General features: G+C 39.6%; 1 protein-coding gene across 3 annotated transcripts in view; it reads left to right on the top strand.

Annotated features, from left to right (window-relative positions):
• LOC149005032 (RNA helicase family protein) overlaps positions 1-13,819 on the top strand; it is a 128,816-nt gene that overhangs the window by 60,583 nt on the left and 54,414 nt on the right. For all 3 annotated transcript variants that reach the window (XM_089167626.1, XM_089167625.1, XM_089167627.1), the window contains exons 14-15: positions 9,120-9,220; positions 13,065-13,155. In XM_089167626.1, coding sequence (XP_089023752.1) covers positions 9,120-9,220; positions 13,065-13,155 — 192 coding nt within the window. The remainder of the gene's footprint in view (positions 1-9,119; positions 9,221-13,064; positions 13,156-13,819) is intronic.

Below are 13,819 nucleotides of genomic sequence, written 5' to 3'. Positions count from 1 at the left end.
TTGATGTGATTTGAAGAGGAAATTGCCACAAGATTGAGATAGATATGTTTGAATTCCAATTTTCGTAAAAAAACATTGAGTCTTGTAATAAGACCTCGTCATGTTCATCCTTACTAACATCCCATCCAATAAAACTTTTTTTATGGTCTCGATTTATTCAATCACCTTAACGAAGGAGGTGGACTTCAACCATACTTCTTATGAATTGGCTATAGAGATTTCCAAAAGAAAAGAAAAAGCCATGGTGCTCATATTTGGCTGCTAAGTACCTCTCCAATGGCAAAAATTGATTGACCAACCCACCTCTTAAATATCCTTTATCTAGAAAGTATTAGTTGGTACTGAGACACTTTCAGGCAGAACATGAGCGTCACTTTGGTTGGGCAATGGTAAGCTGATTAACCACGGGACGATGTTTGGCCGTGCCACTCTCCTCTGAGATGCATGCCATAATTAATATCAATTCACAAGGTTCTTATGACCTTAAAGTGATAGATTACATTCAATATGAAGGAGAAAAGATTCTTTTTCTCCTTATTTAACTGCCCATCCAAGAGCATTTGGCTTTAGAATACTCATTTTTTCTTTTTGTTTTCTATGGACAACAAAAATCTTCCAGCCCATAAAATTGAAGTTGCTTTTCAAATCTCTTTTGGCAGCTCAATCCTCACGATCAAAATTCTGCCAATTATGCTTAAAAATCCCTTCAGGTGATCAAGAGGGCCCCCTTTTTCAGTAGATGATATTTGGATTCAAGGTATTATTTCAACGCTTCTTTTCTCTAGCTTGCTCTTCAAAATAGAATTTCAGCTTAGTCATCATCTCCTAAATTTTTATTTTTTGTAATAGGAAAGTGTTGTTCTAAATTCTGCCTTATTCCATGAGATCTAGAAGCACTTTTGCAACCTTCTCTCTATCTATCTTTCCCTTTTGCTCTTTTTGAAGCTGTGAATGAAGGCCTGCCTTAGAAGTTCTTGCTTAATTGAAAGGTGATCACACATACGAAACCACGCTAAATAGGAAAGGCTTCGCTGACTTTCTGAGGTATAACCTTCGCCACGACATTAGTGGCTTAGCTCTTCGTGCTTCCCGTAGGAACGAGCGGATAGCGAAATGTTGGCCATGAAGTAGGAGATGTGGATTTATGGACCAGGCCTGTGCCTTTCTGTGCTTGAAGGGCACATGGGCAGATGTGTTGGTTGCGGGAACCGATGGTGATGAAGCTGGCCGATGCGGCTGGTTATTGGGAACCTTTTGGTTCCCAGGAAATGATGTTCCCTTTGTAAAGTAGGCCTTTTGATAACTAATTATAGTTGACATGAAACGGATCACGGAAGAAGACGTATTCGATGAATGAATGATTCAATCCCCTCCCACTCACACAGGTTCTTTTATTGAAGAAGTTCCCTCTTCTACCTGGATTCAACCCAATCAAGTCACTCCTTGGATGTGAACATAGATCTCATGCCCGACTTCTTTTCCTACATACTACTTAGGATGACGAATGTCGTCGAAAGTCTTGTTAAACTGGGTCGCACCAACTCACCTCTACCTGTTCACCTTATCATGTCCAGAACAATGTTATGATTGTAAATGAAATTTGTTACTTGTCTAGCCTTCTCCACTGTGTCCTTTTACATGCTGATCTTCCCAATGTCCTTCAACATGAGGTCGATGCAATGGGCTGCATAGAGTTTCCAAAAGAGATGATACTTAGGTGAAGTCATCAACACCTCACCTTGGTTCTTAAAGTTGGAGCCCTTGTCTATGACAATTTGTACAACATTCTTCTTACCAACCTCATCCACCACATCATGTAGGAGACCAAGGATATAGCTGTGGTATTTCACATTATTAGTGAAATCTACAGATCTCAAGAATATCGTTCTTCAATCACAATACACCATTAAGTTGATTATGGACTTTCTCGTCAGACCGGTCCATCAATTAGACATAATGGTGCATCCATATGTACCTAGAGTGGTCTCATACTTTCGATGTATTGCTGCAGCTCTCCTTCTCTTGTGTAAGGTAGGTGGTCATCACCTCCTTTGGGGTGGGGTCCTCATATCTAGCACCTTCCTCAACAATAGTATCTAATCATATGCTTGTTGTATGACCCTAAGCTGTGTTTGCTGGAATGGAACTGTAGAGCTTCTACTTTGCCACTAAACTTTTAACATTTTTACCCAGACTCTTCCATGCACCTGTTATCTGGGGTTGCTTGACCCCCTCCTTACTGAAAATATTAGGATCTTGCTCTAAGATCGGGTCTCGACGGGGTGGATAATCACATGGTGTTGGATCTTCTGGAGTGACCCTTTGACTTTGTGATTTGCTAACATTCCTTATATGCCATCCCTTCCCCTAGATCCAGATGCCCCAGCCCGTGCAGCCCTAGAGGGACCAACTCCTGTAGCTCTAGCTTTGGCTCTCTCTTGTTCTTGATAATGCGATGCCCTGATCTCTGCCATCGCCTGCCTCAACTCCCTCTCCTCCTGATCTCTTCTCACATCAACTATGTCAACATCCTGATTAGAATCCGAATCAATCCTGTATATGACGGTCCCCGCATTGCATCATCTAGTGACTTGTCCACTCTCCTCTTCTCCTCTTTCTTCTTCCTCTTCGCTTTGTCTAACTCCCTGATTGCCTTCACTACATCCGGATGGTCCTTTGAGCATGTGACCATATCTTTCAAACTCCTGGTGATATGAGCCTTGAACTCGTTGATGCCACTTGAGTTTAACTGCTTCTTTTAGAAATTACATTTTGTTTTGCTCTTGTTTCCATTAATGGCCACACAATACTACCATCTTGGGTCAACCCTCCCTCATACTGCCTGTCTTTGTGGCTGTCCTTGGCCTTGATGTCCACCTTCTGGTTATGAACTGCTTGCTCTCTGACTGCCTCCGGCATACATGATAACTATTGCATAAAAAATGATTTGATAAGTCATTGAACAACGCCAAAATAATTTTCACTAGACAAAGAAAAATTAGGTACCTAGCTAGCAATTTTCCTTTGCACATGTATTTTTTTTAAATATAAAATGAAAATTTTAATTTTTTTCCGTAAGAAAATAGGCTACCATACCAAAACTGGCGATGAAACCATATGGGCAGCACTTGAAAAACATATACATTTCTATTCCATAATTTTCAAAACTCTTTCCCTGTTTTTCCCTATTTTTCTATGATCATTTATAATTTTTATAAATATTTTACTAATTTTTGAAAAATAAAATAATTATTTATTGGGTGAAAAAATATTTCTACTCCATGAAACCATAGATTGGCCTATGGAGTTCTACATATACTTATTTCATCACCATACAAGACATCATGTAAAAAAGAAACCATTTTAGTGTCAAAATACAATTTTTGGCGCCCGAAAATAAAAACATAAGATACTTTGTAGGAAATTTTTTTTGACAGCGTGAGTTCGTAGATCGGCCCATGGTCTTGAACATACTTTAATATCATACTCATCTAACAACATTATAGTATTCATTTTTGGAAAAAATAAGCTTGGAGAACAGTGGTTACCTCTGAGATGGAAAAACTTCAAGATTTGTGTGAAACGCCACTTGATCGACGCGATGCATGCGATTGCTAGCAAGAATCAAGCAAGAACTAGTGGTAGATGTCGAAAATTGGAGCAAAAATCACAAGAATCTCCAAAAACTAGGAGATAGAAGCTTTGGAAGAGAGGCTGGAACTTTCGTTGAAATGAGGCGAAAGTTCGCCTCGATTCTGGTTATATAAGCAACATATCACCAATTTTTGGGCGAAAAATTGAAAAATTATGATATGTCGCCCAACAGTCGATTTTCGACCATTGGGTGATATATTGCCCCTGTGTCGGCGATATTTCGGTTACATATGGGAATATTGATTTCCTTGGCTAGTTTCATGTTGCTACTTGGCAATACATCGACATTTCGCCTAGTTTTGGCGATTTTTTGCCGATATTTCATACCTTGATAGGAACCTTTGAATTTGACCCAATATCCTAGAGTGGCCCTCTTAGCCATAGTACCTCACAAATGCCTTGAGCAATCGCCCTAAACTCGGCTTCAGCACTAGATCTCGCAACTACAACTTGTTTCTTGAAGTCACCAAGTTACCTCCCACATACACACAATACCTAGAGGTAGTAGACCTCCTATCATCTGGACATCTTGCCTAGTTTGCATGTGTATATTCTTCAATCTTCAGTCTATGAGCTGAAATGAAAATCCCTTTTCTTGGAGTGGTCTTTAACTATTTAAGTACCTCAAGATACAATATATTGTGTCCAAGTGAAAGGAGCAGGGATCATGCATATATTTGCTAACAAGACTAACTGCAAATGTGATGCTTGACTGGTTATAAATCAACTCTCCCATCAACTTTTGATACCTTGTCTTGTCAACCGGTTTTCCTTCTTTTGCCTTTAAGTGTAGGTTAGCCTCAATCAAAGTCTCAGGAGGTTTACACCTTAGCATCACAGTTTCCTCGAGAGGAACTAGTGTGTACTTTCCTTAAGAGGGAGATACACCACTTGCAGAATATGTCAACTCCAGCCCTAGGAAATATCTGAACTCCCCAATATCTTTGATCTCAATTTGGTCCCCAAAAAGGTCTTCAGTGGTGAAATCTCATCTCCACTACTTCCTATGATTATAATATCATCTACATGTATTAGTCCAGTAGTGTGGGGACAATCTCGTTTGATGAACAAAGAGTGGTCAACATTGCTTTGTTTATAGCCATTAGAGATCATGGCCTTATGGAACCTGCGAAACCACACTCTTGGAGATTGCTTCAGCTCATATAATGCCCTTTTCAATTTGCATACCTTCCCATGAGTCTCGACAACAGAATATCCTGGTGGCACATCCATGTACACCTCCTCTAGGAGTTTGTTATGCAGAAAAACATTTTTCACATCTAAAATCTAACTGTTGTAGACTTCACCCTTTATTCATGTCACATGAAAGAATAGTCCGAACTGTGTTCATTTTGGCCACTGGGGCAAATGTTTGAGTGAAGTCTTTAGCCACCGATCTTACCTTGTACCTCTAAATAGTCTCATCTGCCTTGTACTTGATCACGAACACCCATTTGCACTCAACAGTCTGTTTTCCTGCAGGCAAAGTCACCAATTCCCACTTTTTGTTTTTCTCTAGAGCTTGCATTTTCTCATCTATAGCTTCCTTCCAGTTTGAGTGAGATAATGCTTCCTGCCAAGTGTTTGGAACAGAAGTAGAGCACAAAAAGGAAATGAAACTTTGGGGAAAGGGACTGATATGAAACATAATTGAAAATAGGATGTTTGGTGAAAGTCCGCTACTGCTTTTGCAATGCAATTAGTGAGTCCAAAGTAGGATCAAATGCAGGGTCAAAGACGGACTCTCCTGGAGGAACGAATTCTTCAGGAGTAGGAACTGAAGCTTTCAAATAGCTCAGTTCAGAAGGGGTCACTCACTACTTTTTTTTTAAGTCTTCAGAGGTTTAGGCTCCCCTTGCACATCATCCACTAGCTATTCCCATCCGGTCACTCCATCTTCTAGAGGAGAATTATTTGCAAGAATAACAGGAGAAATATCAATAGGAGGAATTAAGACCGGAACCTCTTCGTTAAGACACTTATTTTGAATAAATGTAGGGGGAACAAAAAGGAACTTGTTCCTAGAAGCATCATCCATAGAGACATAAAAACAACGAGAATCAGGATGATAACACTTGTAACCCTTTTGTGTAGGAGGATAACCTAAGGAAATGCACTGTAATTCATAAGGATCCAACTTATCATTAAAGTGGTAGTTTCTGACAAAGGCAACGTACCTAAAAAGCTTAGGGGGTACTGTAAAGGCTGCCATTCCCAAAAGAGCCTTAAGGGGGCAGAGCTAGTCTAAGTCTCAGGAAGGCATTTAATTAATCAGATAAGTTGCGGTAAGAACTGCATCACCCCAAAACCGAAGAGGCATATGCATAATAAACATTAGGGAACCTGCTACCTCAAGTAGATGTTTATTTTTGCGTTCAGCAAATCCATTTTGAAATGGAGTGTCGGCACAACTGGTCTGGTGTATGATGCCATGGTCAACTAAAGTAAGAAGAGAATGCACTGCCCAAGTACTTAGTCCCATTATCTGTATGAAAGATTTTGACCGTGGCTTTAAACTGTGACCTGACCATATTATGAAAATTTTAGAAATAGGAGAAAACATCAGTCTTTTGGTGAAGTTAGTAGACCCACGTGGTCATAGTGCAATAGTTAATAAATGTGATAAACCACCTATGGCTAGAGAGACATAGTCCGAGAAGGACCCCACACTGCGAGTGAATAACTGTAAAAGGAACTTTACTATGATGGTCTAATATATGGTAAACATGCCTAGTTTGTTTGGCCAAATTGCAGGCCTCCCAATAAAAATCATTCAAATTACGTCTTTTAATTAGATCAGGAAATAACTTGGACAAAACAGGTAAAGGAACGTGGCCAAGATGACGATGCCACTGTAATAAAGCAAAAAGTGTAGGAGAAGGGAAACTAAAGGTTGTAGAAAGAAAGGGCTGATGGAGACCTATCCAACAAGTAGAGCCCCCCTTTCTGTCTACGGCTGCAAATCATACGCTGCATTTTTAGGTCCTGAAACACATAGTGAGAAGAAAAAAAGGTTATGTTGCAGTGCATATCATAAGTATGCAAGACATTGGACAAGGTAGGAGGAGGCTAATAGATAATAGATCCCTTCCTAGAGATAGGGGAGAGAGATCCATCAGTCGCTTGAACATCTTAAGAAAAAGAAATGAATGAAGAAGTAGAAAAATGAAGATGAACCAGTCATATGGTCGCTGGTCGGTTGCCTCAGAGTTGATATCCAAATGGGATAAGTCAAATTGACACTATGACAATTGAAAATAGTGGTGGATGATTGTGGATCACCAAGGGAATAGTGGCAAAAGCTACACTTACATTGGAAGTCGGCGCTTGAGAAGACACGTCAAGTTTGGACATCAACTGACAAAGGTGTTGGCACTCGTCTATAAAAAGAGGTGCTAGAGTACTCAGGGTGTTAGAACTAGCTTGGTTTGTAGATGCTTGATTATTGCCCCTATTTCCATCATTGCCTCTTTCACAAGAATTTGTTTGACGTTCGTCGAACTTCTAGCACTATTTTGGGGTGTAGGCATTGCCAGAACTAGTCTTATTGTTGCCATAACCAGCCACTAAAGCAAACATGTCAGATGTTTGAGCACGTATTGTGGCCGTTCAACGACTGTCCTCAGTGTCAACCATAGCATGGGCTTGCACTAGAGAAGGAAATGTTCCAGTGCAAGAATATGTGCACGAATCTGATCATACTCAACATTCAGCCCCACCAAAAAATACACACTTCTGATAGGCTGTAACATCCGCAACCCAAGATGGAGTAAAACGGCCATAGAAGCCTCGAAGAGTGTTGTAGTATTGAGACAGGGTAAGCTCCTTCTGTTGCGACTGATGAATTTTTCTTCAAATCTCAAAACACTGTGTATCATTTCCAACTTTGGAGTTTTGTTTGGCAACCTTCCATATAGTAGCAACATCAGAGAGGAGAAGATAACTTTCTACAATACTTGGTTTAATGGAATTGAGGAAAAATCCCATAACTAAGCATTCATCTGTTTTCCACTTTTCTTGTGTCACACCAGGAGAAGAAAGCTTAATAGTGGGTCCATGGAGATGGCCAGTCAAACCATGAGCACAAACCACAAGAGAAACAGAATTGGACCAGTGAAAATAATTGGTCTCGTTAAGATTAATAGTGGTCATTTGAAAAAGGGAAGAATCCAATCCTGTGAAAATGAGGAAATAGGATGATACTCCATGCCAGATGCACCAGATGTGGGGGAGGAGACAATGTAGGCCATTGCAGGAACAAGTCACAGATTAAAAAATTTTAAGTAGGAGAAAAATACTCATTACTGAAAACGAGTCATTACTAAAAGTTTTTTCCTCCTTTTTTTTTCTTTCTCATCTCTCTCTTCTTCCCCCCCCCCCTCCCCCGGGTTTAGATGAAGAGTAAGAAGAAGAATATGATTCTCTTAAGCCTATCGCATATGGTTGATGTTGACGGTTTTAATGGGAAAAGAACAAAGGGGAAGGTGAGGCGATGGAAGCCATGGGTTGCCTAAGTGTGTTGAGGCGATGGAAGTTATGGTTAGTTGAAGATTATAAAGAAAAAAGAAGAAGCTGTTGCTGGTTGCAGGAACTATTGCAGAGTGTTTTGCGATTCAAACAAAAAAAAGGAATGAAAGGATTCGGTGAATGTGTTCTGGGAGGTGCAGTTTGCAGACTTGCAGACGACAGCTGTGATGGAGAAAAAAGGTAGAAGGTCAGGTGGTGGTTCCTGATGGGTCTACTGGAGTTCTCTGCTATTGTGTTGGGTTCTGCAAGGCTATTTTCCCAGATTTCTGATAAAAAAGGAGAAATAATGTTCGATGGTGGAGGCAATGTTCTGGTCGCATGTTTGATTGTGGTGGATGGGTGCTGTGGTGGTGCTATGGTGGAGGCAAGGGTTTTGGTCGGAAGATTGAGTTGCAGGTAAAAAAAAAAACCCAAACCGATGTTAGTCAGAAAACTCAGTAAGTCAGAACATGGTGGAAGTTCTTGCGACTTTTTCTTCTTTTTCTTTTTCTTTTTGAGGTTAGAACCAGGTGGAGAAGGAAGGGGTTGATGCTCAGTGATGGATCAGAGTTGACTCTGATACCATGTTGGAAGAGTTGAAGAAATACTAACTTAGGTCTGAAGAACACAGCATGAGCTTTATTTATACTGAAAACTTACCAAATACAAAACAAACCAAATCTTCCCAGTGTGGGAATCTTACAAGAAAAATAAATTCCTAACAAATCTGCTCCCAATGATGAAATAACAGGAAAGGAAAGTACTAACTAAAGCTAACCACATTACACAGGTCTTTCAACAATCTGGATATATATCTAAACAGCCCTTTTCATTAACCGTCCATTTTTATATATTGTTTTATGTACATTTTATTTCGAGTTTGTTAGGAGGTATTAATTGGAAGTGTATATGGTAGGTTTCGTATTCTTTATTTCATTTGAGCTTTCTTTTTTGTACAGATTTCAGATATTGAGAGTTTATTAGTGGCTCCAATATCTAAGGCATCTGCTAGACAGAGGGCTGGTAGAGCTGGAAGAGTACGCCCTGGGAAATGTTATAGGTATTTAACAAAAGGCGAATTCATATTAAAATGCTTCATGTTCCAACTAGTGATATCGTTTTTTGGTTATTAAAACATTATGACTTGAGATTTTTTTTTGTATTGCAGTACTTCAACTAGACTTATTTTATCATCATGCACTTGCTTTGCTGATGTTGAAATCTTTTGCATTTTGAAAGGCATAGTAAAACCCTGTATGGAGTTTATGTCTATGCTGGTATTGTGGTTTGTGTGTATCATTGTATTAAAGTCATGGTTATGCATGATATCAACCAAGGTGTTTCATGTTATCACCTACATAATGGAGTGTTGTTGGTTCCTATGTGTAGCCAAAAGGCTCTCTCTCTCTTGATTCCGAGATTATGTGATGAGATGCATCAACTTGACATGCTTGCGTAATGTTTCCATATCCCAGGGCTGTAATGACTCTAGGACTTGAACTGTTATCATAATCAATACAACTTAACCTGATTTGTGTTTATTGCAGAAAATTTTATCTTCTAATGGCATGTTTCTTGTGGTGCTATTAATCCAACTATTAACATTATCTTGGGTATCATCAGGTCAGATCTGTTATACGATTGACCTGTCTAGGCATGCTTGCAAGCTGGCTCAGGGTTACCTGTTGCAGTCTGTTGTGTGATTCAAATTCTTGACCTGACTTCAAAAATGGATCTGCACTGACATACGTTGGTGGGCAACCCGAATGACTGGACTCTTGAGATATATGATGGAGTAGAGGGCTTGGGCAGTAGTCGACCTTTTTACCAAACAAAATCTATAAATATGTACCCAATGATCTATTAGGTCATTTGTGAGATGTGGGATTTTTTTTCTTAGGTGTGGATGAGAATTTTTTTAACGTCATTTTGGCAATTGGTTGAGAGATTTCATTGTAGTCCTCTTCTCACATAGTGAAAGTTCTTCGCTCGTGGACGTAGCACATCGTGTTGGTGCGTGGACCAGATAAATTTATGCGTTCCTTTAATTTGTTTCTGTTAGGATTCTTCATTTCTTGGTGTTCATTTGCACGTTCCATAGTTTTAAAATTTTTAAATCTTCACTCATGCTTAGTCTGGGGTATGTGGATATAAAAACCTACAGCCTCAAGATGAAGAAGAAGAAATAGTAATAGTAGTAATCCATAGGGAAGGCTCAAAAGGCCCTAGTACTATGAGCCAACCCTTTGCTTATTCTTGGTGAGGGCTGAATTTGGTGCTGGATCGAGATGACTACATCATAGTCTGAACCATTGGTTCAATTGAAGTGATAATATGACGGACTTTTTTGTATTGTAATTAAGACTGCTACCAAGGCCTACAATTTTCCTTGCAGGGTTTTTTTTTTTTTTTTGGGGGGGGGGGGGGAAGGTCTGTTGCTATATGTTTCTCACTGCTACCAAGGCCTTCAATTTTCCTTTTTGGGGGGGGGGGGGAGGTCTGTTGCTATATGTTTCTTATTTTAATTAAATACCTAGACTGAGGCCTGACATGGGAGGGGACTCAACTTTCAGATTTTTGAAATTCTCTCTGCAAGCAGCCGCTGCTGCTGCCTTTTGTGTCCATTGGAGTTTCAGTTTAGGGTTTGATCTAAACTCAGGTGGGACTGGTGTATGATTAGGTCAACTCCTTGACTGTGGGAAGCTGGGGGTTTCAATTCAGAGCTCCTGTCTGGCATGGTTGAACAACAACTTCAATCTCAAGATTTATTGAAAAACTTCTGTTACCCTTCAACAATGAGTTGCATTCTTCCTACCCCTAATTCTGCTTCTAAACCTCCATATCCCAAACCGTAGCTCCTGCTTTCAATTTTTGTTTCCACAGACCCTAACCACTCCAAACCTTCCAATTCCCTCGTTGTAATCAATTCTATTTTATCCCATAGCATCTCCTCGTCACGACCTATGCTTTACCCTCGCTGCTGCCCTTTCCCTCCTTGAAAACCCTAACATCCACTATAAGAATTTCTCCCTGTGAAACTCTAATTTACATATCTCACAAACTATCAACTCCGTTCAAGTCTTTGATCAAATTTAATCTACAGCCCAACTAGAAATCAATCTAAAACCTCAGCACAAAACTGCAACTCCAATCCTTAATTTTCCACAAAGATTCTTTTTCAAAATTGAAAGCCTGAGACCTAACCTTTAATTTGTTTGAAACATCAAAATTCAAGATCAGCATTCAAGCCACTTCTACGAAAGCTCGTACTTCAATTGATAGCTTCCACATTGTCTACATGACTAAAGCAAACCATCCAACCTTAAGATTGACCTAACCCTATCCCTCAAATGGGCCCCACATTCCTAGTCGAATTGGCTATTTCATACAAGATCCTGGTTTATTGGTCCCTAATTGATCCTTTTCAACCGAGGGGCACATCACTAGGAAGATGAAAAGTCCAAGGTTCCAGGTCTGGGTATATCTTACTAGAATACTATGGGCCATAAGCCCGATTTGAAATAGTGCAAATATTATGATGTACTGATAGATTTATGCTGGGCCTAGTGCATATTTGTCATGCTGAATGGTGCTAATTTGGAATGGTTTAAATGTTAGTTGGGGCCATCCTTAAACTTCATGGATTTTCTATTTTAGCATGATTTGTTCAAATAATCAGAATGGGGGGGGGGGGGGGCAGTAGAGTGGTAATTTGGCTTTTGGACCCTCGGTTGCTAGTACAGTGTATCCTATTGTATCTTTTTTCTTATCTAACCTATTCTACACGACTACACCATGGTCCTAGATCTTGTGAGCTATCTTGTTTTATCTAAAAGCCGAGATGAGATGGGAAGCGAAACCTGGAAAAAATTCCAATATAGGGGTGGGTCCTCTATTCTTAGTGGTCTCAAATTTGTCATGTGAAGATGTGTGATGTATAGTATTATATAGTTGTTTGAGTTAAAACTTAATGTATTGATAAATGAAGTAAATCATGATTACTTCATGTTTTATTAATTTGTGTCTCTTGCTTCTTCAGTGTAGGTGTTTTCAAACTGAGGGTTTAATTGGAATTTGGAACTGACATTTATCTCATAATTTGAGGGGGGCACCACTGTGTTTAGAAGACATAAAATAGGCTAAATATTGATTTCCAACCCCAAGAGAGCCCAAAAACGCACCAAGTTCGGTTGAGATGGAGGAGTGTTTTCCTCCATCTTGACAAGATCTTGCCAAGACCTTGGTTTTTTGGCTCACCGAGATGGCCATCAAGATCGAGTTCTTGAACCTTTTCTACATATCATTCAGTCCTAGAACACAGTACATTTAATAAATGTATGAGGTGCAGCATTCCGCAGCTAAGAATGATCATATGGATAAACTATGTGTAGCATAAATGAGGATGTTGAGATTGATGAGTGATAAAACTAGAAATTATAAAATGAGGGATGATCATATTAGGCCTAACTTGGGAGTAGCTTGATACATGATAAGCCATGGAAAAGTTGTTTGAGGTAGCATTGCATTGTTCTATGGAGGCCTTTGGGTGCTCCAATGTGGAGGAATAATCTGGTTCAAGTATGGGAACAAAAAGAGCCAGGGGTGGATCTTAAATGACCTTGGGATGGGATAAGTGATGAGATAGACATTTATAGCTTAATTTTAAATACCCCCCCCCAAAAAAAAAAAAAAAAAAAAAAAAAAGGAAAAGAGAAAAACATGCATAGCTCAATGTAAATGTATAATATTTGTAGTTTTGTTTTACCATGCCATAATATCTGCATAGTCTAACTTTAAATTTTTAGTGTACTGTGACTTTTTAGATGCACATAAATACATCATTCTTCTTGTCAGTAACCTTCAGTTGGCTTACCTATTTGTATTTGTTGGTGGCCTGCAATCAGACTTTATACAGAAGAGTACTTTGAGAAGGAAATGCCTGCTGAAGGAATTCCAGAAATGCAGAGATCAAATCTTGTTCCCTGTGTAATTCAAGTATGCACACTTACCGCAACAAATGACCTTTCTGTTGATTGTTTGGTGGTTGTTTATTACTACTTCATGCTGAAGTTTGATCACTGATAACGGTCAAAATAATTTGAGTTTGGATAAGTGGTCTTGTCTTTTGTGGTGATTTTATCCTTGGAACTAGTAATGAAACCCTTGGAGGATTTGGCTAGTTGCTCTGCCTTGTTCTTGGAGAGATCAGTGAGACCACTGATCAGTTTAATTGGCAGAGCATTGGGTCTGGTGGAGATGGCCAAGGAGGCATCAACAAGTTCACCACCTCCCCCACTGCCTGGTGTTGCTGCTGCTTCTGTAGCACCAGCCTGGGTGAAGTTCTCTATGTTAGGAACTGATGAGTTTCTCTCCATAAGGCTCTTAAGAGTCATGGCTGAATTTGGAAGAACAACAACAACAACAACAATAAGCCTTGTCCCAACTAAATGGGGTTGGCTACATGGATTCTTGCCCTCCAATTAGTTCTGTTCGAGGCCATGCTAGATACAAGGCCTAAGCTATACATATCCTTTCTCACCACTTCTCCTAAGGTTATCTTAGGTCTACCCCTAGCTCTTCTAGTTCCTTCGATATGGATTTTATCACTTCTCCGTACAAGGGCATTGAAAAGAAGTAACATAACAATAAATGAACAGAA

Source organism: Hakea prostrata, chromosome 9 (assembly GCF_041222555.1).
Source record: "Hakea prostrata isolate BN-2017 chromosome 9, UWA_Hpros_2, whole genome shotgun sequence".
NCBI classification, from domain to species: Eukaryota; Viridiplantae; Streptophyta; class Magnoliopsida; order Proteales; family Proteaceae; genus Hakea; species Hakea prostrata.
The sequence above is the reverse complement of the archived record's forward strand: the minus strand, read 5'-3'. Positions and strand labels throughout refer to the sequence as shown.